General features: G+C 45.8%; 1 protein-coding gene across 14 annotated transcripts in view; it reads right to left on the reverse strand.

Annotated features, from left to right (window-relative positions):
• ARID1B (AT-rich interaction domain 1B) overlaps positions 1–2,733 on the reverse strand; it is a 1,358,614-nt gene extending 1,355,881 nt beyond the window's left edge. For all 14 annotated transcript variants that reach the window (XR_013221738.1, XM_077289055.1, XM_077289047.1 and 11 more), the window contains exon 1: positions 797–2,733. Coding sequence is in view for 13 of the 14 variants with exons in the window: in XM_077289055.1 (XP_077145170.1) it covers positions 797–2,260 (1,464 nt within the window). In the remaining variant the exon portion in view is untranslated. The remainder of the gene's footprint in view (positions 1–796) is intronic.
• Positions 2,734–26,221: the final 23,488 nt, after the last annotated feature.

Here is a 26,221-nt window from a genome sequence, read left to right on the forward strand (position 1 = left end):
CTGTTCAGCAATTCTATTTACATGAGCGCAGCTAAATGCCCAATGGTGAGAGGGGAGCCAATCAGATGGCAGATTAGATGTCAACTCGGAGGCAGCTGTCTGGAGACTATTACAGCCAGTTTACCTCCACAATTCAAATTCCAAACCTTGCAAAGGAGATCAAGTCACTGAGAGTGCCAGGAAGTCGCCCGGCCCCGAGACTGCACCCACAAACCTATTGGGCCCCCTCAAAAAAGGGACATTAACACATCATTACACGGAAACTATAAGCTAACCTATTACTGAAGAATCTCATACAGGCCGCCGTCTATGCCGAGAGGAGCAGCCATCTCTGTGCCGCCGACAAGATGTACACAGTCAGGACTCCATCTTAATAAAGGGGCACAAACAGCAAGTTACCAGCCACAAAGAAATCTGTTTGCTGATTTATTAGTCAATATTTGATGATGATCACAAAGTATCTGCTGCATCAACAAATAAAGCAGTGAATGAGCAGGACTAGGGGACATGTTTATGGAACATCCATGCACTGCATCCTATGTCTACCCCCAGAACCAAGGCACATCCTCAGCATGCACACAGGGTTCTGGAGGGGTGTACAGGGTAGAGGACATTGTACTCATTAGTATGGAGTAAGGATGAGAAGGTTCTCCGAGAACAAGGACAGGGCTGCACAACCTCCCCCAGCAGCAGAGAAATGGCTGCAGCCCTTTATAAGGCAAGGAAGTGGAGGGCCCTACAGCTCAGCACATCAGCTGGCCAGGGATCTGCAAGGAATACTAGCATTTCTGGTTACCTGGGATCTGCTGAGGGTTTGTCCAGTGCCTCCAGGGCTCATAGATGGGTGACTTCTTGGCTGTGCTCCCCAGGCTGCTCCATATTGGGACCCCATGTCTTTGCTCATCCCCATGCTCCCTGGCTGTTGTTGCCCCCCCTGGGTGCTTAAAGCCTGTTGGGGGGCACTGTAGTCAGTATAGGTTCCTCCATAACTCCTCATCATAGGGCTTGGTGATGTTAGGAGCTGGTTTAGGGTAGGGGTGGCACCAGAAGGGTGCTGGTTTTGTCCCTGATAGCGATGGAAGCTTCCTGCATTGGCAGCGCTGGGTGTTTTCGCATGGTTGGCACCCCTGTCTCCTGTCATCATGCTGCTGTTATTTGGGGTGCTTGAGCTAGTCTGCCTTGGGGAGTTCAGTACCCCATATGCAGAGGGTGAGCTGGCATAGCCCCCTGCCCCTCCTCCTGCAGCAGTGGCCCTGCTGTATCCCTGGCAGTGGTCATACTGGCTGCTGCCATAGCTGTCCTGGGAGTTCTGTATGGGATCCATGTTGCTGCTGGGGGCCACAGATCCAGAGTGCATCATGCCCATACCTGGGCTTTGTTGTCTGCCATGTTGATCAAAGCAAGGCCCTGCTCTGTTTGTGGAGGCACTGCCATAATAGTTATTAAACTCAGCTGAGGAGGAGGAAGAAGAAGAGGAGGAAGAAGAGGAGGACGAAGAGGAGGATGATCCAACGCTGCCACCAATGTTGTTATTATGGCTGCCGCTTCCTTGGTGTCCCCCTGGCAGCATGGCAAGCTCATACCTGCTGCTGCTGCTGCCCATGGGCTCCCCAGCCATCAGCTTGCCCTGCAGCTCGTCCTCTTCTCCTGCCTTGGCCATCCTCCTAGGCTGGGGGTCGCCCTGGTCCTTCCCTGCTGTGGCAGCGTTATTACAGCCCTCTTCTCCCCCCAGCACAGACTGCTGAGTCTCCATGTCTGATGCCTCGCTGCTGCTGCTGCCTCCTCCAGGGCTGCTGCCTTTATTCGGCAGTGCTAGCTGCTGCTGCTGCTGGGGTGGAAGGCAGGGGTGGTGGGGAGGGTGCTGCTGCAGAGGCTGGGGTGCATGGGCATGGTGATGAAGTGGGGCACGATAATCCACACTACCAGTGCTCTTCAACTTTTGATTGGGGACACCAGTCACCATGTCCATGGGCTGGCATTGGGGGGAGGCAGCCAGGCTCCTGCCATCCTTCAGTCCTGCATCGGAGCTGCTGCTGCTGCTGCTGTTATTGTTGGCATTGCTGGCCTGTGACAATGAAGTGGCATTGGCCATGCTCACTTGGTGGTGGTGGTGGTGCAGATGGTCCGCGCTGTTGGGAGCCCCATCTCCTAGTCCTGTGCCCGCAGGGTTTGGGTCCTGGCTGAGCCCCGGGAGAGTCGGCGCGGTCCCCTTCTTGGTGGCAGGAGCAGCGGCTGAGACCACTTGCGCTGCCATGATCATTGCAGGCTGTCAGTGTGACAGAAGTCCACGGTGTGCAGGAGGGAAATCACAGACTAGCAGCAGCTTCCACGGAGAACGCTCAGTGCCTCATACACACGGCGCGGCTCTTCAGGACTTCGAGCGGAAACTTTCCCAGCCCACAGCCCGGCTCTGGCTACACACAGGGCTGCAGCGATGTGGCCCGGCATGGCTTGTGAGCGGAGCTAGCAACCATTAGCCACTTCTTTCTGCTTGCAGGCCACCTGGAAATCCCGGAGTGGATCCCTCCGGCTTCTCTCCTGGAGCCTCAGGTCTCTAGAGGAGGCAGCCAATGAGAAGCCGTGCCAGTGCCAGTGCCAGCCTGCCCGCGTCCCACAGCCACTCATGCAGCCGGGCAGCTGCTGGGGACCTGCGCTCGGGTGCACCCCCGCTCCCTGCCCTCTCCTCCACCCCCTCCCTTCCCAGGGAAACAACTGGAGGGGTGGGCTGCAGTCTGCTTGTGGGAGGGCGAGCCGGGCCACCGCTTAACCCCCTGTGTGCCGCCCCCCCCTCTGCCAAGGACTCTTCCACTGCATCAGGCGTCCAGCTTTAGTGCAGCTCTCAGGATAGATAGTCTTCTTTATCACAGTCCTTCGTGCAGGACTATGTCAGAGTGGGTCCAAAAATAACTATATACCCGCTCCCATAGAGTGGGTTTCCACAGTAGTTGGCCTGTCATGAGGTTTTTTAAACAAAGCAATACAATATATATTTTTTTCAGTGATTCATATACAAGGCAATCAATGAGGGTAACAGTACAAATCAGGCCGCGCTCTGCAAATGCATGGCCAGAATGTAAGGAAGCCCGACCCGGACTGTTCCTGCATGTTAGGACTGCGCAACTGCAAATAAGTAGAGAGAAGGGTTAACATGGATGCTAGCAGAGATACATATATATATATATATATATATATATATATATATATATATATACAGGGCAGTTTCTAGCCCAAAAATGACACAGGGCGAGAGTAGGAAATTTCTCCCCCCCCCCCCCCCCCCCCCGGCACCGAAAATAATAAACATTATTTTTGTGGGCTTGAGTAATAAATAGAGAGCAGGCTTGTATCTTCCCTTTTTTTAATAAATTATAATTTGCCTTTAACTTATATAGAACTTGGGGAAAAGGGACAAGTATGCTAATTATTAACGGTGAGAACAAAGTTGTAGGTAAATAATATCTATTAATTATTTTGGAAACAGATCCTAAAAATTGTAGGTTGCAGATTTATGAGAAACTGACTCTTCTAGATTTAGCCGCTGCAAAAGCATTAATAGCTTCCGAATAATTCAGCTTTTCTGCCAGTTCATTTTCTATTGATAAAATAGCAAGAGATGATAACCTCTCATCTGTCATTGTGGTACGAAGATATGTTTTTATCAGCTTCAGTTTGCTAAAGCTTCTCTCACTGCTTGCAACTGTAATCGGAATAGTTAGTAATATCCTCATGGCAATCCATATGTTTTTAAACAGGTCATGAGAGTGCGTGTAATTTATGTGCTTCAAAACCTCCAGTGGTGTTATAGAAGAATTTGAAATCATTGGCTGAATATGTTTTAATTCTTCCAGCAATTCATTGCCGTCAATGTCACATTGTAGTTTGTCTACCTCTGCAGTATGGCTTAGCATATTTTCCAACGATTTGCACATATTTTTAAGTTGTTCTTTTTCTGGCAAATCTTTAATGTTGTATAGAAAGCCCCAACATTTATTATGCTCAGACAGTTGTGAGAAACGCCTCTCCAGTGATGCAACCATGTTATCTACAAGAGGGTAGAAAACAGAAATCTTAAAATGTTGCTCTGCATCTGTAATTAACTCATCCTGACTTTCATAGTCAAACAATTTTTTTTTTTTACTGGGCCTTTTATTTATTGTAAATTTAGCTTCGATGCCCAAGTCTGTAGCCATTTCAGTGGCCACGGTCTTTGCAGATTCATAGCCAGAATCACGATATTCTTTTACAAATATGGTACACTTCTTCAACAAATCGTTGCATCGAGTCATCTCCATATTTTTTGACTGCATAGATTTACTTACGATTTGTACCTGAAATAAAAGGTCATACCATACTACCAGTGTGATTAGAAAGGCAAAGTCTTCCAACATCACTGACAGTGACTTTGCTTCAGAAGCAAGAGTGGGATCATCAACCTTTTGCTCCAAATCTAGGAGAGCCTCGTGAATTTCCGGATATTGATAGCGTACTGCCTTTAAGCTTTCAACACGGCATTCCCAACGAGTAGCACATACCTTCTTCAGCGTAAGATGCTTCACATGTTCACTTATTATACACCATCGTTTAGAAGATGATGCAAACAGGTTATAAAGCCTTTGTAACACACCGAACAGATTTACAGATTTTACCGATGATTTGGAAGCGTCACCTATAACCAAGTTTAAACTATGGCATCCACAGGGGTTAAAAAATGCCCGAGGATATTTTTTTAAGATTCTAGCCTGAACTCCTTTTTGCATGCCTATCATGTTGGCACCATTGTCATATCCTTGTCCTCGACAATTGTTCATGTCCAGGTCACATTTACTAATCTCTTCTAAAAGGAGATTGGCGAGACTTTCCCCAGATGTATCAGTAGCAGGACGATAGCCAATAAAATGTTCCTTTATTGCTACGTGATCATCATCTATATCAACAAATCTTAAGGTGTATGACAACTGTTCAGTGTGACCTGCATCTTGTGTGCAGTCCAACATTATTGAAAAATACTTAGATCTTTTGGCTTTTTCTAGAATACATTTCTTCACCTGAGAGGCCATCAAGCAGATAATTTCATTTTGAATTAAATTTCCACAGTAATGTGTATGGATTTCCTGGGAAGTAATTCGTTTTAAATGATCTCTCATTACTGGTTCAAATTTTCCAAGAAGCTCTATAAGCCCAAGGAAATGTCCATTATTTGGTGTAAACAATGTATTTGACGATCCTCGAAAATCTAAATTATTGGTTGCCAGGTATACAGTTACTGCCATAACTCTTTCCAACACTTCTCGCCAGCGGTTATGTTCCTGTGTAATCTGGGTTTGCAAATCTTTATCAATTCCTGTATTTTTTTTAAGATTATTCTGTGCATCAATCCATGCATGACGTGAATTTACATGTGCAGCAGACAATTCATGTGTAGATAGGTATTCCCCAATATGTGCCCAGTTGCTGATGCCTATAGTCCCAAGCTTGGATTTTGGATTGTGATCAAACAACTTACAGCAGAAGCAGTACACTCTGTCTGCAGAAACAGAATATTGTAGCCATCGTCTGGGTACCTTCTCTCGATTTGGCAGCACAAGGAATCCATAAAATGAGGAAAAATGACGCTTTTCATTGTCCCTGGGGTATATGAAATCAGAGGCAGGCAGAGGTTGTGGTCCTTGGAGGACAATATGGTCTTTTACTTGACCCTTGATTGGTTTTGGCCACAATGCTATATCTTTATAGGTAAAGACATCCTTATTTGAACACTCTGAGTTATCTTCGGAAATGTCTGTAGAAAGAACATCATTTGTACTTCCAGACTCATGCGATGACACAGCTGTAACAGCCTCTGCAGGTTTAGGTGCAGTCTGCTCATTTTCAGATGTATTTATTGAACAAGATGTTTCAGACTCCAGTGTTGAAGACATCATTCTTGATTTGTGATGTTCATCTCCAGATTTGGGATCACGTTCTTCATGTGAAAAGTAGCTCAGACTTTGAGAGCCTGAACCTTGTGGTTCCATTTCTGAAGAAACATATCCTGGGTGTGGTACTGCACTTTCTGTCTGCAAGTACATTGCCATTAATTTTGCACCTTTTGCATCTTCACTCTTCTTTTTTTGCTTTCTTTTTCGAAATTGTGCTCCTGAAGGCTTAGGAGGTGGCATTATAACTGGTCTTTAAAAAGAAAAGACAAAAATTTGACAGTAAAAGATATCATTTTATGTTATGCAATCATACAAGCAGAATGTTGAAATGTTTGTCTGGTGCAAAGAGTGCGCTGGGTGAGGATGCCACCAGACTGCCAAAGATGAGGTAAGTCAGCTGGGCCCCCTCCCGGGTTTCATGCTGTGGGGCATGCCAAATCAGCATGCCCCAAGGGTGGTTGGGGGGGGGGGCAGGTGTGGGGGTCCCCATCCAAAAAAAAAGGCTAGCCCAACCCATCCCATCCCTCAGACCCCCTCACCTGTTCAGTGTGTCAGTGCCCTCTGCCCTCTGAGTCTGAGCGCGCTCAGACTGCTAAATGGGGCTGCTGGGAAGGGAAGGACTAATCCATAGGCAGGGGGTGGGCATTTTTGCTATACTGCTACCACTGTCAGACTAGACTGCAGCCTGTCCTGTCCAGCATTGAAATTGGCAACAGCCAGGCAGCCTAGTCTGACAGTGATAGTGTGTGTGCTTAGCTCTTTGATCACTGTCTCAGGGAGCGCCCGTGCTCAGCCGAGAGCGCGGCGCCCCTGCTATCAGTGTGGGAGTGGCCGAGCTGCCTCATCCTGGCTGTTCATTCTCGCTGTTCATCCAGCGCGGAGCGGAGGTGAGTGGCGGCGCCGAGGTGGCCGCAACCATTATGTGCGGTGCGGGGGGGGGGGCGCGGCGACGCGAGGCGATGATCTGACCGCTCAGCTGTCAGATTTGCAGCTGAGTTCGGGCAGGGCGCGCCCGCGCTCAGCACTGAGCGCGGCATCCGCGCCCCTGACAGCCCTTAAACAGCAGCAGCAGCGGGCAGGGGACCACCGGGGCCCGAGGCCTCTCCTGCGCCCCCCGGCCCCACGGCGCCCCGTGTGGCCGCCCTGCCCGCCCTGTTGAAGAAACGGCCCTGTATATATATATATATATATATATATTAGTCAATGATTAGCATTAATGATCGTTATTAGGCCACTTTCACACATCAGTTTGTTTCCGTCAGGCAGGATCCGGCAAAATTGTAAAAAAAAACGGATCCGTTGCAAATCGTGAAAAACTGACGTAATGGATCTGTTTTTTAGCTGGATCCTTTTTTTTTTTTTTTTTTTTTTTTTTAATGAACCCGGGGATACAGTTTTGACGAGAGAGATAACAGAACACAAATTTTTCATGCTTGTATGGAGAATGCATGGAAAGTCGGAATCGTAATTTCACATGTCAGTTTCATCCGTTTATCGCTGGAACCGTCGCTTGTCGTTTTTTCGCCAGACACAAAAAATGTTCCTCTATACGTTTTCTCCGTCCGCCGGAAACAGCTTTTTTGACGGATCTGGCAAAAAACGGATGAAACGTCTGGCTATCAGGTGCAATCCAACGCTAATACAACTCTATGAGAAAAAAACGGATCAATTTTTTTCAAAACTCGCCGGATTGTGCCCGACGGCAAAAAGCTGATGTGTGAAAGTAGCTTTAGGCAGAAGAGGGGAAAGACGGACATTTTGGACTGTTTCACCACAAACTAACATCGTCATACCTGAAAAGACAGTTTGGGCCATTAGCATGAAGGCGCCTTTTCCTAGTGTTTTCTGGCCGCAGCATCGGGGACAGGGAATGCTCCAAGTGCTGACTGAGGCTCTGGGCCACACGCTTATGATAGGAACCACGGCTCAGATCCCACAGTGACGCTATGGTCCCACCATGAGCTTCTGGTGCGTTTTGTCCACTGCATATTTCTGTTGTGCAAAAAACAAAGCATCTTACAGTTACAGCAAAGTGGATGGGATTTCTAGAATCTCCTGCCCATTCTGCTTTTTTTTGCTAGCATAAACCAAACTGCAGTGCTTTTTTTTTAAATCCACAACATGTCAATTTCTCCAGTTTCGCATTAAAGGGCTCATACAAAGTGTGATTACGTCTGCCTGGTTGTTGTGATCCCATTTTCCTGGAGATGAATTGAAAGTACATGAAGTTGTCATCATGCAAGACCTTAATTTTAACCAAAATGCTTTAGGCTATGTGCACACGCTGCGGATTTTGCTGCAGATCCGCAATGTTTCCGCAGCAGTTTCCCATGAGTTTACAGTACAATGTAAACCTATGGGTAACCAAAAACGCTGTGCCCATGCTGCGGAAAAAAACACGCGGAAACGTGGCGGTTTACATTCCGCAGCATGTCACTTCTTTCTGCGGATTCCGCAGCGGTTTACACCTGCTCCAATAGAAAACCGCAGGTGTAAAATCGCAGTGAAATCCGCAGAAAAACCGCGGTAAATCCGCGATAGATCTGCAGCAAAAACGCAGCGTTTTTGCCCTGCAGATTTGTCAATTCTGCTGCGGAAAAATCCACAGAGGACCATTCTACGTGTGCACATACGCTTAGATTATAGTTATGGTCATTTAAAGAAAACTGACGGCCAAAAGTTTAGCATCTACTATTTATTGGTCACAACATAGAGAGTAATTAATTGTTTACAATGCCATAACTTAGTATTTTGTATCATAATAACCTCTTGCTTTAATTACTGCACCACACCGACCGGGCATTGAAGCCACAGGGGTATTCAAGACCTCCTCAGGGATATTGCTCCATTCCATTTGCAAATCTGCAAACAATTCATCTTTATTGCTATGAGTACGTTCCCCAACTAGTCGCCCTTAGGCTGTGTGCACACGATGCAGTTTAGTGTGGATCCGCAGCGGATTTTTCCTAGCAGAAACGCTGCAGTTCCGCAAAGTGATTTACAGTACAATGTAAATCAATAGAAAAAAAAAAGCTGTGCTAATGGTGCGGAAAAATCTGCATGAGAACTGCTGTGGATCAAAAGAAGTAGCATGCTACTTCTTTTGTGCATAACTGCAGCGTTTCTGATCCCTTCCATTATAGAAATCCACAAGGGTAAAAAAAACGCAGAAAATCCACACAAAATCCGCATCAATTCCGCAACAAAAACGCATAAAATCCACAGCAAATCTGCACCTGCGCTTTCTGCCAGGAGATGCAGATTTTGTGCGGAAAATTCTGCACCCAATTCCGCAACGTGTGCACATAGCCTTACTCATGCCAAAGGTGCTCTATAGGATTTAAATCAAGTGATTGACTTGTGCATTGCAACAGGTGAACATTTTTCTTTGCGAACCAATTTTTATAGTAAATTGGATGTGTGCTTAGGATCATTGTCTTCCTGGAATTTCGACCCCCTGCCTACTTTGGTTTTACCATGTGATAGCATTACATTCTCCATTATATCCCTGTACATGGTAACTTTCATATTTGCATCAATTCTATGAAGAGGGCTAATGGCAGATACAGAAAGGCAGCCCCAAACCATGACATTGCCATCACTATGTTTCACTGTAGGTGTTTGGTACCTTACATCGTTATGTTTTCCAATTGGGCAGTATATATATAGTGCTTACCATCACTACTAGTGTTGAGCGATACCGTCCGATACTTGAAAGTATCGGTATTGGATAGTATCGGCCGATACCCGAAAAGTATCGGATATCGTCGATACCGATACCCGATACCAATACAAGTCAATGGGACACCAAGTATCGGAAGGTATCCTGATGGTTCCCAGGGTCTGAAGGAGAGGAAACTCTCCTTCAGGCCCTGGGATCGATATTACTGTGTAAAATAAAGAATTAAAATAAAAAATATTGATATACTCACCTCTCCGGAGGCCCCTGGACATCACCGCTGGTAACCGGCAGCCTTCTTTGCTTAAAATGAGCGCGTTTAGGGCCTCCCATGACATCACGGCTTCTGATTGGTCGCGTGCCGCTCATGTGACCGCCACGCGACCAATCACAAGCCGTGACGTCATTCTCAGGTCCTAAATTCCTAGAATGATCTAAGTATAACGCTGTTTCTTGCCTTTGCGTTTGCTTGTGAGCAACAAAGAAACAAAGAAAGACAGAGAAGAACATGGCGTTGGAGTTATTGGAGACACCCCATTATTGAAATCTGGGAGAGCCGTGGAGCCTACCACACCCTATACAGCGAGCTTAATGCCAACCTGGACAAATTTCCAGAATATACCAGGATGTCTCAAGAGACCTTTCGGTATTTGCTTGGTCGTGTCCAAGGAGCCATCCGGAGACAGGACACCCAGGTCCGTAGATCGATTCCTGCAGAGGAACTTCTCCTGGTCACATTAAGGTACGTAATAATTCTAAACAAACGCCTGTAATAATTATTATTGTTCTGCCATGTTATATTTGTTTTTTCCTTTATGTGTTTAGCAAAACCCCATCATAAATATAATTGTTCATAATTTGTTTATTTCTTGGCAGATTCCTGGCTACCGGAGAGAGCTTATCATTGCTCCATTTTCAGTACCGGCTTGGAATTTCCACCTTGTCTGGAATAGTTGCGGACACCTGCCAGACTTTGTGGAACGCTCTCCGGGATGAATTTATCCCCTACACACCATGGAAATGTGGCTGGAAACTGCCGACAACTTCGGGAGAGTGTGTAATTTCCCCAACTGTTTGGGAGTAGTGGATGGAAAGCACATAAGGATTACCAAACCCGCCAGATCTGGATCTGAGTACTTTAACTACAAGAAATATTTTTCTGTAGTGCTCATGGCAGTAGCAGATGCGGACTGTCACTTTATCGCCATGGACATTGGAGCTTTTGCTGTGGCAATGACTCCCAGACTTTCAAGAATTAGGATATGGGCCGACGTTTGTATGGCAAAAATTTAAATTTTCCCCTGCCATGACCTCTCCCCAACACTCAAGGCCCACGATGCCATTTATTATGGTTGGGGGTGAGGCCTTTCAGATGTGTGAAAACCTACTGAAGCCATATTCCAGTCGGGACGTGAACCACACTAAAAGGATTTCTAACTACAGACTGACCAGGGCCCGAAGAACTGTTGAGTGTACCTTTGGGATTCTTGTCTCAAAATGGTGCAGTCTTGGTACAGCCATTAATCTAAAAATGGAGACAGTCGATGAGGTTGTCAAAGCCTGTGTGGTTCTCCACAATTGCATAATGGCTAAGGAGCGACCCAACATTGAATTGGATGAACAAGTTGCAAACCCATTGCCAGATTACCAGCATCTGCAGCGCCCCCACTGCCGCAGGGCCGAGGGGTACCCGGTACCGGGCCTCTGAGTCTCTGTTCTGGGATTGTCACGGTGGCTAGACCCGGTCCGTGACCCTGCTGGGGGGCACCCAATAATAGGTGTGGATGGTGGTGGTAGTGCGGTGCAGTAAATAACGAGGACACCAGGTTGCAGTCTCTTTACCTCTTTACTGAAGGCTTCAGGGTCCTCAATCTGGAATACGGTTAACCGGGCTGCGCAAGCCTGGTCGGTCCGATGGCACATCCAGAGTTCCCTTTGCAGGTGGAAATCTGTGCCTACCTGCTAGCGCTTGTGTGTTGTAGTCCTTCCCTGCTGAGCACCACGGGATAGTCCTCACAACTGTTGTGTCTGTTTCTCGTGTTCCCTCACAACTCGATTCAGATGTTCTTCCACGTCCCCCAGATCTTATGGTTAGGACGCACCCGTATGACGGGGAGGCTCGGAGCTCTTCCAGGACTCTAGCGTCGCCCCACTCCTGTTGTTACCCCCCTGTGTCTTCCTAGGTCAATTGGGTGAGACAGCCCGCCTATAACTGACTGTCCTGCCGTAGGTTTGAAGTTTGGCTTGGAGCTCTATACTTCCTCGGCATTCCGGCCACCAGTTATGCGCCTCAATAGGATGTTGCCTCGTCTTACAGCACGACTCCTACTGGTATTCCCCTTGTTGCGTTGATCTCGTTTCTCACTCAGCACAATATACCTCGCTTCTTGTCCTTTCTTAGGGTACCGCCGCTATATCGTGCAGGCGCGGTCCCGTAACGTTCTCTCTGGTTGCTAGGCCTCTGTCAGGATCCTACCCCTGACAGGGACCCCTCTGAATCTTCCCCTACAACACCCTCTGCCACAAGGTGTTGCCTGGTTCCAACCCAGTCAGCTTTCTCTCCTAACTTCCTGCCTAACCCCCAGTTTTACCAGATTGTGAGGAGTGGCCTAATAAATAGAACCCTTAGCTCCCCCTGGAGGCCAGACTGTGAAATGTATTGGTGTCTGTGATACCTGGTCAGATGAACTCCTTCAGTGCCATCAGACGTACCATAGCCCCCCTTAGTGGCGGAGCTACAGTACTGCAACGACCAGGACTCTGGGGCGCTGCACATCACCCTCTGCGGTCAACTGTTGAAGTTGCCCACATGCGGAACCAATTTGCTGCCTACTTTGTTTCTGACATCGGACGTGTGGCATGGCAAGATGATATTGTGTAAAATGTTCTGTTGGGTTTGGGTCTGTACCAGTCATGTTTTAAATGTTCCTAATGTTTGTTGTTAATAAACGTGTTTTGATACCTGTACCGAGTCTCCTATGTCTTTCCTCTCAAACCACTTATGATGTCAGTGGTAAGGTAGTTGAAGTCATTACATCCTGCGTCTCTTTAGCATTATCTATTGAACGCAGACTGAGGAGAAGATGGAGGTATAATACAAAGCAAATCTATACTCACCAGGTCAGGTGTCAGAAATAATGAGTTCATGGTGCACAAAACCCAGCATCATGAATTCACTATTTCTGACACCTGTCCAGGTGAGTATAGATATGCCTTGTATGACCTCTATCATCTATTCAGTTTGTGTGAAATAAATTACGTAGTCTGAAGAGAAAATGGAGGTAATACAAGGCAGATCTATACTCACCAGGTCAGGTGTCAGAAATAATGAGTTCATGAAGCACAAAGCCCAGCATCATGAATTCACTATTTCTGACACCTGTCCAGGTGAGTATAGATATGCCTTGTATGACCTCTATCATCTATTCAGTTTGTGTGAAATAAATTACGTAGTCTGAAGAGAAAATGGAGGTAATACAAGGCAGATCTATACTCACCAGGTCAGGTGTCAGAAATAATGAGTTCATGAAGCACAAAGCCCAGCATCATGAATTCACTATTTCTGACACCTGTCCAGGTGAGTATAGATATGCCTTGTATGACCTCCATTGTCTCCTCAGTTTGTGTGAAATATATTACGTAGACTGAAGAGAAAGTGGAGGTAATGCAAGGCATATCTATACTCACCATGCCATTTTTATGAAATAGTGAGTTCAGGATGCTGGGTTTTGTGCATCCTGAATTCACCATTTCTGGCAGCTGTTCAGGTGAGTATGGATATGCCTTGTATTACCTCCATTGTCTCTTCAGTCTGCATCACATAGATTAAGCAGACTAAAGAGATTATGGACAAAATACTAGTCATATTAGTTTGTGACAACTCATAGCTCCATACCAAACACAAGAAGCAAAGCTGCAGTGTTCTACTTGTCTCACTCCTGGAGCTATGAGGTGGCAAAAACACAAAGTGTACTGTGAAGTGTGTTTAGTCGGCACACGGTGTGTGTTGCCGGCGGCGAAAAACACATGGACCCAAACAGTATTTGTGGGAAAAAAAATAGCATTTATTTTTAACAACAAAATTTTTTTTTTAACTGCGGCGGCTTGGGGTAGGGTGATGGAACTGGGGGGTGTGTAGCTGTGAGGCCTGGCTGGCTGAAGACGACCCAGGGGTTACAGGAGAAGGGGCGATTAAAGTAGTGAGGTCAGGGAGTTCAGGGATGGTACTGGAGGCATGGGATGCAAGAGACACACTGGAAGGGCGAAACAAACCTGACATCACAAACACATTGGGAGGTGAGGGGGAAGGGATTGCGATAGTCCGAGTTTTTTCCCCCTTTTTGTGATCTGCGCTGCTGTCTGGGGAGCCTCAGTGTGCTAATGTCCTGCAGCCCGGTGATGGTGGCTGTCCTGTCATGGCCCAGGTGCTGGTGCTGCATGCTGGTGGTGAAGGGCATGCCAGGTTCCATGTGCTGCTGCATGCTGCTGGTGGCAAAGGCCATTCCAGGGTCCATTTGCTGCTGCTGCATGCTGGTGGTGAGGGCCATGCCAGAATCCGGGTGCTGCTGCTGCATGCTGGTGGTGGTGAAAGCCATGCCAAGGTCCGGGTGCTGCTGATGCATGCTGGTGGTGGTTAAGGCCATGCCAGGGTCTGGGTGCTACTGCTGCATGCTGTTGGTGGTTAAGGCCATGCCAGGGTCCGGGTGCTGCTGTTGCTGCTGCTGCAGCTGGGACCTGGTGATGGTGGCTGACTTGTCATAGTCTGGGTACTGCTGCCACATGCTGGTGGCAGTGGAGGATGTCCAAGCAGGAGCAGCAGTTGGTATTGTGGTGGCAGTGGGCTGTCCAACAGCACTCGGCATGGTGGTGGTGCTGTAGTGGTGTCTGGCAGTGCTTGGAATGGTGATGGCCATGCAATGGTATGCAGCAGAGCTCGACATTGAGGTCAAGCGTGCCAGTGTTGGCACAGGTGGAAATGCCACCACTGGCTACTGAAAATACTGACTCTGCTGCAGGCCTGCATGACACTGATCTGAAATCAGGAGTAAGGTGTTCCGACATGCCCTTTTCAATTTGATTTAAAAAAATGATGTGCTGGCCTCTGGAGGTTGGCTTTCACTTGATCAAGGCTTTGGGTAACATCCTGGATAAGTCTATTCATAAGGTTGAAGCCACTATCCAGTCTGTCTCCCATCGCCATGGGTCCATCATGCAAAAACTCGGGCATGAGTGACCTGTCCGAGGCCCTCTGCCACTGACGGGAAGAGCCTCCCAAAAAAGAGGCAGAGGACTGGGACAGGAGAACACCTGATGGACCAGCTTCCTGATCTCCAGTCTGTGTTGCAGGCCTACTATCTGCTGCTGCGCTGGTGGATAGCTGAGACGGGTCCGTGGCTGTTTGATGATGGACCGCTCCAGAACCAGGATCAAGAGTGCTGCTCCAGGTGCTGTGAAAAGAAAAGAAAAACATTAGTACCAAACATTTACAATAGTAAAAGCGCCAACTCCTGTGGAATAGAAACATACAGATTAGGCAATACAACACAATCCAATACATCACAAAAATACTTACATTCTCTGGGCAAGGACCGGTCTCAAAAATGCCAGCATGCGGTGATGCTCATATTTTCTGATCCCTGCTCCAGAACCACTGGGAACCAGGCTCTCTTGACAAAGGTCCTTGTTGAAGCGATCCTTCATTGAACGCCAAAGTTGATTTTGCTCACTGTTAAAAAAAAAAAAAAATGATTAGACAATGTACTTTTGGCTGGGATCACACAACTGTGTGTGATGAGAGAAACTCTCAGGAGTGTGTGATCCTTGCCAAGAACACTGCTGCATCACATTGCATTGTAATACTTATGAAATGCCTTGCGGACCCGAGCCGGGGCATCGTCCCAGCCATCCATCATCGCTTGGGCCACCTCATTCCATAGTCGCCGGATCTTCACCTTGTCCGAATGCTGCGGAACCCAGGTGTCCCACAACGGGACTCACTCATGGACCAGGGAGATGAGGATACCATAATCAATGAGGTCAATGAGAAAAGAAAGAAATACAGTACATTAATGTTGGAGAGATTAAAATAAGGAAAAGAAAGAAAACAACAGAGGCAGAAAACAGGCAAGAATAATTAAAGTCAAGAAAAAAAAGGAGTAAAGAACAAAAAGGTAAAGAAATAAGCAAAGTGAAGAAATGAACAGTCAAGAATAGTACAGTCAGGATACAATAAACAATCAGTCAGGTATACTTACATGCCGCCTTGCCACACGAACTTGTCCATGCTGCTCCTGCTCGGCCTCAGCTGCAGTTGAAAAAGAAAAAAAAAGTTGTCACATGTGTAGATGTGACAGAATACTTACTAATCTGAAGAGGTGAGTACTCACTTCACTTTCATTTCCACCATGTTCAGGGCCAAGACGCTCCTCGGAAGAAGACGATGACATTCTGATTAATGCAGCAAGAAAAAAGAGACAGAAATTATTAGTACATATAAAGAGAGAAAAAAGAAAAGACAGACATTGGCTTTTATACTCACATTGTCCAAAGTGGAGATTCCTCACAGGTTCTTTCCTGCGTCTGATCTTGTTCCCAGTCTGCAGAGTTGTGGACTACAAATGCCCACTCCCTCTTTTTATCAGTTTGTATGTGGGGGGTGGCTAATCAGCGTCTAGACTTGTTTACTGTGGAAAAACGCATGGGTCACAAACGCGTGTGCTTGCAAACGCATGCGTTCTCATAGACTGAAATGCATTTTTTCTATGCATTGCTTCCACAAACAACAGCATACGTTTCTAGGTGGCAAATTCACACCTCCGAAATTGCAACATGTTGCATTTACCGTGCCAAGCCGCAGACAACGAAACGACGCATGCGTCGTCAAAAGCGGCAAAAAGCATCCAATCGCATGTACCTGCGTCACTAATGTTAAAGATAAGAAAACACTACGCATGCAGAAGTATGCGGCATAAACGCTGCGGACACAACCGCAAATGTGAAACCAGCCTAATACAGACATCAGCGGTTATACTGTGTACACACTATCATATACCTGTATATACATACAACAATATGTATACTGTATAAAGCTATATCAAATGCCAGTTATATGTTATCTTGTATGTGTTAGGGCCAGTGCACACGCTGCAGATTATCGCAGATTTTTCTGCACAGATTTGTGACAAAACCTAAACGGTTTCCTGATACCAACAAGAGACTTAGAATCCTGATGTCTTGTGCAAACATTCCTTAGGGCTCATACCCATTTGCGAGAAAAATGGACGAGTGCAATCCGATAAAAAATCGGATTGCACTCGGACCAATGTTATTCAATGGTTGACATCTCATCTGCGATTTTTTTTCTCAGCTGAAATCGGACTAAGAAAAAAAATCATAGCATGCTGTGATTTGCTGTGCATCTCGGATGAGACTCACCAATGCAAGTCAATGGATGCAAGAAAAAAATGCACATCATTCTCACCATGCGAGTGCTGTCCGTTCTTTACGCACTGGTGTCCTTTGAAATGCCGCCAATTCATATGCGGCTACTGTAAAAATCACACTGACAGGTTAGAATAGATAGAAAAGAAATATACACATAGAATACCTACACTCACCGGCCACTTTATTAGGTACACCATGCTAGTAACGGGTTGGACTCCCTTTTGCCTTCAGAACTGCCTCAATTCTTCGTGGCATAGATTCAACAAGGTGCTGGAAGCATTCCTCAGAGATTTTGGTCCATATTGACATGATGGCATCACACAGTTGCCGCAGATTTGTCGGCTGCACATCCCAAAGATGCTCCATACAAGGCAGGATGGATCCATGCTTTCATGTTGTTTACACCAAATTCTGACCCTACCATCCGAATGTCGCAGCAGAAATCGAGACTCATCAGACCAAGCAACGTTTTTCCAATCTTCTACTGTCCAATTTCGATGAGCTTGTACAAATTGTAGCCTCAGTTTCCTGTTCTTAGCTGAAAGGAGTGGTACCCGGTGTGGTCTTCTGCTGCTGTAGCCCATCTGCCTCAAAGTTCGACGCACTGTGCGTTCAGAGATGCTCTTAGGCCTACCTTGGTTGTAACGGGTGGCGATTTGAGTCACTGTTGCCTTTCTATCAGCTCGAACCAGTCTGCCCATTCTCCTCTGACCTCTGGCATCAACAAGGCATTTCCGCCCACAGAACTGCCGCTCACTGGATTTTTTTTCTTTTTCGGACCATTCTCTGTAAACCCTAGAGATGGTTGTGCGTGAAAATCCCAGTAGATCAGCAGTTTCTGAAATACTCAGACCAGCCCTTCTGGCACCAACAACCATGCCACGTTCAAAGGCACTCAAATCACCTTTCTTCCCCATACTGATGCTCGGTTTGAACTGCAGGAGATTGTCTTGACCATGTCTACATGCCTAAATGCACTGAGTTGCCGCCATGTGATTGGCTGATTAGAAATTAAGTGTTAACAAGAAGTTGGACAGGTGTACCTAATAAAGTGGCCGGTTAGTGTATATATACATGTCAGGAACACACACACACACATATATTATTATTATTTATTATTACAGCGCCATTTATTCCATAGTGCTTTACATGTGAGGAGGGGTATACATAATAAAATCAAGTACAATAACCTTAGTCAATACAAGTCACGACTGGTACATGAGGAGAGAGGACCCTTCCTGCGAGGGTTCACAATCTACCAGGGATGGGTGAGAATACAGTAGGTGAGGGTAGAGCTGGTTGTACAGCGGTTTGTCCTATCGGTGGTTACTGCAGGTTGTAGGCTTGTTGGAAGAGGTAGGTCTTCAGGTTCTTTTTGAAGGTTTCCACGGTAGGCGAGAGTCTGATGTGTTGGGGTAGAGAGTTCCAGAGTATGGGGGATGCATGGGAGAAATCTTGTTTGCGATTGTGGGAAGAGGAGATAAGAGGGGAGTATACAAGAAGATCTTGTGAGGATCGGAGGTTGCATGCAGGTAACTACTGGGAGACGAAGTCACAGATGTATGGAGGAGACATGTTCTGGATGGCTTTGTATGTCATGGTTAGGGTTTTGAACTGGAGTCGTTGGGTAATGCGGAGCCAGTGCAGGGAATGACAGAGGGGAGAGGCTGGGGAATAAAGGGGGGGGCAGGTGGATTAGTTGGGCAGCAGAGTTTAGGATAGATGGAAGGGGTGCGAGAATGTTAGAGGGGAGGCCACAGAGCAGGAGGTTGCTGTAGTCATGGCAGGAGATGATGAGGGCATGACTAGGGTTTTTGCAGATTCTTGGTTGAGGAATGTACGGATCTGGGAAATATTTTTGAGTTGGAGTCGGCAGGAAGTGGAAAGGGCTTGGATATGTGGTTTGATGGAGAGATCAGTGTCAAGGATTACCCTGAGGCAGCGAGCTTGTGGGACTGGGGAGAGTGGGCAGCCATTTACTTTAATGGATAGGTGTTGTGAACTGTGTTTCTGGGCTCCCTCTGGTGGTCACTAACGGTATTGTGTTAGGTATGTCTTGTTGCAGGCCTGAGCTCCAGCTGTGTCGTCAAGCAGCGGGTGTTTCCTATTTGAGTCTCCTCTGGACTCAGTCTCTGACCTGGCATCGTTGTATCCAGACCTATTTGGTCTCCTCCGGATTCCTTTCAGTCTGCCTCATGCAAGAAAAGCTAAGTCTGTTTTGTACAATTTGGATCATTTGCATTATTCAGTGTTTTTGTCCAGCTTGCTTTACATTTGATTTTTGACTCGCTGGAAGCTCTAGGGGCTGATATTCTCCCTCCACACCGTCAGTGGGTGTGGGGGTTTTTGAATGTTCAGCGTGGATGTTTTGTAGGGTTTTCTGCTAACCGCATAGTCCACTATCTATTTTCTGCTATCTAGACTATTGGGCCTCACTTTGCTGAATCTAGTTCATCTCTACGTTTGTGTTTTCCTCTTGCCTCACCGTTATTATTTGTTGGGGGCTTTCTATATCTTTGGGGTTCAATTTCTCTGGAGGCAAGCGAGGTCTTTTGATAGAGCAGTAAAAAAAAAGACCTCGCTTGCCTCCAGAGAAATTGAACCCCAAAGATTTAGAAAGCCCCCAACAAATAAAAACGGTGAGGCAAGAGGAAAACACAAACGTAGAGATGAACTAGATTCAGCAAAGTGAGGCCCAATAGTCTAGATAGCAGAAAATAGATAGTGGACTATGCGGTTAGCAGAAAACCCTACAAAACATCCACACTGAACATTCAAGAACCCCCACACCGACTGACGGTGTGGAGGGAGAATATCAGCCCCCTAGAGCTTCCAGCGAGTCAAAAATCAAATGTAAAGCAAGCTGGACAAAAACACTGAATAATGCAAACGATCCAAATTGTACAAAACAGACTTAGCTTTTCTTGCATGAGACAGACTGAAAGGAATCCGGAGGAGACCAAATAGGTCTGGATACAACGATGCCAGGCCAGAGACTGAGTCCAGAGGAGACTCAAATAGGAAACACCCGCTGCTTAATGACACAGCTGGAGCTCAGGCCTGCAACAAGACATACCTAACACAATACCGTTAGTGACCACCAGAGGGAGCCCAGAAACACAGTTCACAACAGATAGGTCTGATGGGGGAGTGAAGTAAGATGGGGGAAAGATTATGAATTCTGTTTTGTCCATATTAACTTTTAGAAATCTAGCGGAGAAGAAGGATGAAATAGCAGACAGACGTGGGATTCTGGTTAGTAGGGTGGTGATATCTGGTCTAGAGATGTAGATCTGGGTGTCGTCAGCATAGAGATGATACTGAAAACCATGGGACTCTATGAGCCGTCCAAGTCCAAAGGTATATATGGAGAAGAGCAGAAATCCTAGGATTGAACCTTGCGGGACTCCGACAGAAAGGGGGCGATGTGAGGAGGTGGTGTGCGAGTAGGAGACGCTGAATGTCCGGTCTGTTAGGTACGACGAAATCCAACATAGGGCCAAGTCAGTGATGCCAAGAAATGAGGGGGTCTGTAATAATAGGGAATAGCCAACTGTGTCAAAGGCAGAGGACAGGTCTAGGAGGAGGAGGACAGAGTAGTGTTGCTTGGCTTTGGCAGTTAATAGGTCATTGGTGACTTTAGTTAGGGCAGTTATAGTAGAGTGATGCGGCCGGAAGCCAGATTGAAAGCGGTCGAAGAGGGAGCAGGAAGAGAGGTGGGAGGACAGTGTTGTTCCAGTAGTTTTGAGGCATAGGGGAGAAGGGATATGGGGCAATAGCTAGATGCAGAGGATGAGTCAAGAGAAGGCTTTTCGAGGATAGGTGTGATTGAGGCATGTTTAAAGCTTGAGGGGAAAACACCAGTTGTTAGTGATAGGTTGAAGAGATGGGTTGGGGTTGGAATGAAGACTGTGGTGGCGTTTGGAATGAAGTGGGATGGATTAGGTCAAGTGCACAGGTGGTGAGATGTGATCTTGAGAGTGGAGTGGCGAGTTGATCTTCTGTAATGGTGGAGAAGTTGTTTTTTGAGGTGAAGGGCTGGGCAGTTAGGAGGAAGGGCTTTGGGGGTTGTCGACCAACACTGTCTCTGATGTTATCAATCTTTTGCTTGAAAAATGATGCAAAGTCTTCAGCTGAGATGAGTAGGGAGGGAGGAGGTGCTGGGGGACAGAGGAGAGAATTGAAGGTGTTGAATAACTGTTTAGGGTTGTGAGACAGGGAGGATATGAGAGATGTAGAGATGAGAGAATATATGTATTCTATGTGTATATATCTATTCTATCTATTCTAAGCTAACCTGTCAGTGTGATTTTAGTGTACGCTCACAGGAATTGCCGTCTTGTCTATCTATCAATTATATATATATATATATATATATATATATATATATATATATATATATACAGTATATATATACTACCGTTCAAAAATTTTGGGTCACTTAGAAATGTCCTTATTTTTTTAAGAAAAGCACAGTTTTTTCCAATGAAGCTAAATGATTCAGAAATACAGTACACTCTACACATTGTTATTGTGGTAATGTGACTGTTCTAGCTCCAAACCATATGGTTTGTAATGCAATATCTTCATAGTTGTATAGAGGTCCATTTCCAACAACCATCACTCCAGTGTTCTTATGGTACTTTGTGTTTGCTATTTGTGTAAGAAGGCTAATGGATGTCTAATGGATTGAAAACCCTTGTGCAAGTATGTTAGCACAGCTGAAAACAGATTGGCTGATTAGAGAACCTAACCTTCTTTTGAGCTAGTTGAGAATCTGGAGCATTACAATTGTTGGTTCCATTAAACTCTCAAAATGGCCAGAAAAAAAGAACTTTCATGTGAAACTCGACAGTCTATTCTTGTTCTTAGAAATGAAGGCTATTCAATGCGAGAAGTTGCCAAGAAACTGAAGATTTTCAACAATGGTGTGTACTACTCCCTTCAGAGGAGAGCGCAAATAGGCTCTAACAAGAGTAGAAAGAGAAGTGGGAGGCCCCGCTGCACAACTGAGCAACAAGACAAGTACATTAGAGTCTGTAATTTGAGAAATTGATGCCTCACAGGTCCTCAACTGGCAACTTCATTAAATAGTACACGCACAATGCCAGTGTCAATGTCTACAGTGAAGAGGCGACTCCGGAATGCTGGCCTTCAGGGTAGAGTGGCAAAGAAAAAGCCATATCTGAGACTGGCTAATAAAAGGAAAAGATTAATATGGGCAAAAGAACACAGACATTGGACAGAGGAAGATTGGAAAAAGGTGTTATGGACAGACGAATCCAAGTTTGAGGTGTTTGGATCACACAGAACATTTGTGAGAAGCAGAACAACTGAACAACGACATCTGTCAAGCATGGTAGAGGTAATGTGATGGTCTGGGGTTGCTTTGGTGCTGGTAAAGTGGGAGATTTGCACAAGATAAAAGGTATATTAAAAAAAGATTGCTATCACTCCATTTTTCAACGCCATGCCATACCCTGTGGACAGCGCTTGATTGGAGCCAATTTCATCATATAATAGGACAATGACTCAAAGCATACCTCCAAATTATGCAAGAACTATTTATGGAAGAAGCAGGCAGCTGGCATTCTATCTGTAATGGAGTTGCCAGCGCAGTCACCAAATCTCAACACCATTGAGCTGTTGTGGGAGCAGCTTGACCGTATGGTACGCAAAAAGTGCCCATCAAGCCAAACCAACTTGTGAGAGGGGTTTCTGGAAGCATGGGGTGACATTTCTTCAGATTACCTCAGCAAATTAACTGCTAGAATGCCAAAGGTTTGTAATGCTGTAATTGCTGCAAAGGGAGCATTCTTCGATGAAAGCAAAGTTTGAAGGAGAAAATTATTAATTCAAATAAAAATCTTTTTTTCGAGCCCAGTCTGTTATGATCCGGTGACTTTGGAGCCGCATGAACTTTCTCTGGAGTAGGTGGAAACTGTACTGACCGCAAAACCTGAACTAACACCGCAACTAGAAGTAGCCGTGGGGTGTGCCTAACAAACCCTAGACACCTCGACACAGCCGGAGGACTAAATACCCCTATAGATAGAAATAGGAATACTACCTTGCCTCAGAGCAGAACCCCAAAGGATAGGCAGCCCCCCACGAATATTGACTGTGAGTAGGAGAGGAAAGACACACGCAGGCAGAAAACAGGATTCAGCAAAAGAGGCCACTCTAGCTAAATAGGGAAAGATAGGACAGAATACTAAGCGGTCAGTATTAAAACCCTTCCAAAAATATCCACAGCAGATAATAAAAAAAGTTCCACAATCTAACTAAAGACATGGAATGTATATCTGCCACTCCAGAGAATCCAACAAGACTGAGAAAATACTGACACAATCTAAGCTGGACAAAAAACACTGAATAGCACAGAACTATTAAGCACACAGCATGTGTGCCACAGAAGCAAAACCAGACACTTATCTTTTCTGATTTGTCAGAAGGCAGAAGGAACCAAACCAGGACCAAAACCTCCCAACAACCATGGACAACTGGCAAGGACTAATGAATCCTGCACGCCTAAATACCCCAGTCAGAACTGCAATCAGCAGATACACCTGACCAGGACTGCAACTCAGGGGCAACTGAATTACCACCTACAACCACCAGAGGGAGCCCAAAAGCAGAATTCACAACACCTGTCAATGTCTGGACTAGATTTTAAATTCATTTGGCAACTCATTTGATTAATAAAACAAGCAAAATTGTCTGGGTGACCCTAACTTTTGAACGGTAGTGTATATACAGCGCTGGCAAAAATTAGGAGACCAAGGCAAAATGTTCAGTGTGTCTGATTTCTCTTTATAGGTATATTTTTTAAGTAAAAAGTAAACTGTTCTTTTATTCTATAAACAACTCAAAACATGTTTCTGAAGTTCCAAGCAATTTTTGTATTTATTTTCTGAAAATGAGAAATGGTCAGAATAACAAAAAAAGGCATTGCTTTTGCAGACCTCAAATAATGCAAAACAGAAACCAAGTTCATAATCATTTATAAACAACAATACTAACGTTTAACTCGGTAAGAGTTCAGAAATCAATATTTTGTGGAATAACCATGATTTTTAATCACAGCTTTCATGCGTCTTAGCATGCTTTTTACCAGTCTTTCACACTGCTTCTTGCGCAAAAATGAAAGCAGTTCTTCTTTGTTTGATGGCTTGTGACTATCCGTCATCCTCTTGATTACATTCCAGAGGTTTTCAATGGGGCTCAGGTCTCGAGATTGGGCTGGCCATGACAGAGTTTTGATTTTTGCCAGAGCTCTATATATAGTTTACTTATATATATGTGTGTGTTTTGACAAATATTTCCTTTGAAAATGATGTGTAAATGACATAGAGAACTTCTGTATGTAAAAGCTCATGTTAAAATCGCATTGCAATTGGATAGCAATCACTCCACACTCTGATATAAATCGGATGCTAGTTGTGAAAATCGCATTGTACTTGCATGACACTTGCATAGCACTCGTCTGTTTTTTCGGTCCGGAAATCGGACCTTTTTTCTCGCATATGGATATTATTATTATTATTATAGATTTTTTCTAGCACCATTTATTCCATGGCACTTTACATGTGAAAAAGGGGCAAATACAGACAAATTCTATAAACATGAGCAAAAACAAGGCACTAACAGGTACAGAAGGAGAGAGGACCCTGCCTGCGAGAGCTCACAGTCTACAGGGGATGGGTGAGGATACACTAGGAGAGGGTAGAGCTGGTTGTGCTGTGGTTCAGTAGGTTGAGGATCACTGCAGGCTGTAGGCTTGTCGGAAGAGGTGAGTCTTCAGGTTCTTTTTGAAGGTTTCCATGGTAGGCGAGAGTCTGATGTGTTGGGGCAAAGAGTTCCAGAGTATGGGGAAGCACAGGAGAAGTCTTGGATGCGGTTGTGGGAAGAAGAGATAAGAGGGGAGTAGAGAAGGATATCTTGTGAGGATCGAAGGTTGCGTGTAGGTAAGTACCGGGAGACCATGTCATAGATGTGTGGAGGAGACAGGGTGTGCATGGCTTTTTATGTCATAGTAAGGGTTTTGAACTAGAGTCTCTGGATGATGGGAAGCCAGTAAAGGGCTTGGCATAGGGGAGAGGCTGGGGAATAGTGGGGGGACAGGTAGATTAGTCGGGCAGCAGAGTGTAGGATGGATTGGAGTGGTGCCAGAGTGCTACAGGGGAGGCCAGAGAGTAGAAGGTTGCAGTAGTCAAGGCGGGAGATGATAAGGGCGTGCGCTAGTGTTTTTGTGGTTTCATGGTCAAGGAATGCACAGATACAGGAAATATTTTTGAGCTTGAGACGGCAGGAGGAGGTAAGGGCTTGGATATGTAGCTTGAAAGAGAGGGCAGAGTTGAGGATCACCCCGAGGCACTGGACATGTGGGACTGGGGAAAGTGAGTAGCCATTGATATTGATGGATAGGTCTGGTGGAGGGGTAGCGTGAGATGGGGAAAGATGACAAATTCTTTTTTGTCAATGTTCAGTTTTAGAAAGCAAGCAGAAAAGAAGGCTGAGATAGCAGACAAACATTGTGGGAATTTGGTGAGTAAGGAGGTGAGGTCAGGTCTGGATAGGTAAATCTGCGTGTCATCTACGTAGAGATGATACTGCAAACCGTGGGATTCTATGAGCTGTCCCAGGCCGAAGGTGTAGAAGGAGAAGAGTAGGGGTCCTAGAAATGAGCCTTGAAGAACACCGACAGACAAGGAACAAGGGGTGAGGTGAGGAGGTGGTGTGGGAGAGGGACACACTGAATGTTCGGTCTATTAGCTTTGACGAGATCCAGGATAGGGCCAAGTCTGTGATGCCAAGGGATGAGAGAATCTGTAGCAGGAGGGAGTGGTCCATGGTGTCAAAGGCAGAAGACAGGTCCAGGAGAAGGAGGACAGAGTAGTGTTGCTTGCTCTTGGTGGTCAGTAGGTCATTGGTGACTTTAGTTAGGGCAGTTTCAGTTGAGTGATGGGGTCGGAAGGCAGACCATACCTTAAAGGCTGTACATTTATTTAAGCAGGGGCATCTACTATAAACCTCTGAAGATTAAGCAACCGTGGTCATCACAATACCCGCATCAATTGCAGATACACAGGGATCACGTCTCTTCATTGCACATTTCCATTTAAGATTCTGGTAGTACTTTAAGGACCTATTACAACATCCACTGCATAACCAATGATTA

This window comes from Ranitomeya variabilis, chromosome 2 (genome assembly GCF_051348905.1).
Source record: "Ranitomeya variabilis isolate aRanVar5 chromosome 2, aRanVar5.hap1, whole genome shotgun sequence".
Classification (NCBI taxonomy): domain Eukaryota; kingdom Metazoa; phylum Chordata; class Amphibia; order Anura; family Dendrobatidae; genus Ranitomeya; species Ranitomeya variabilis.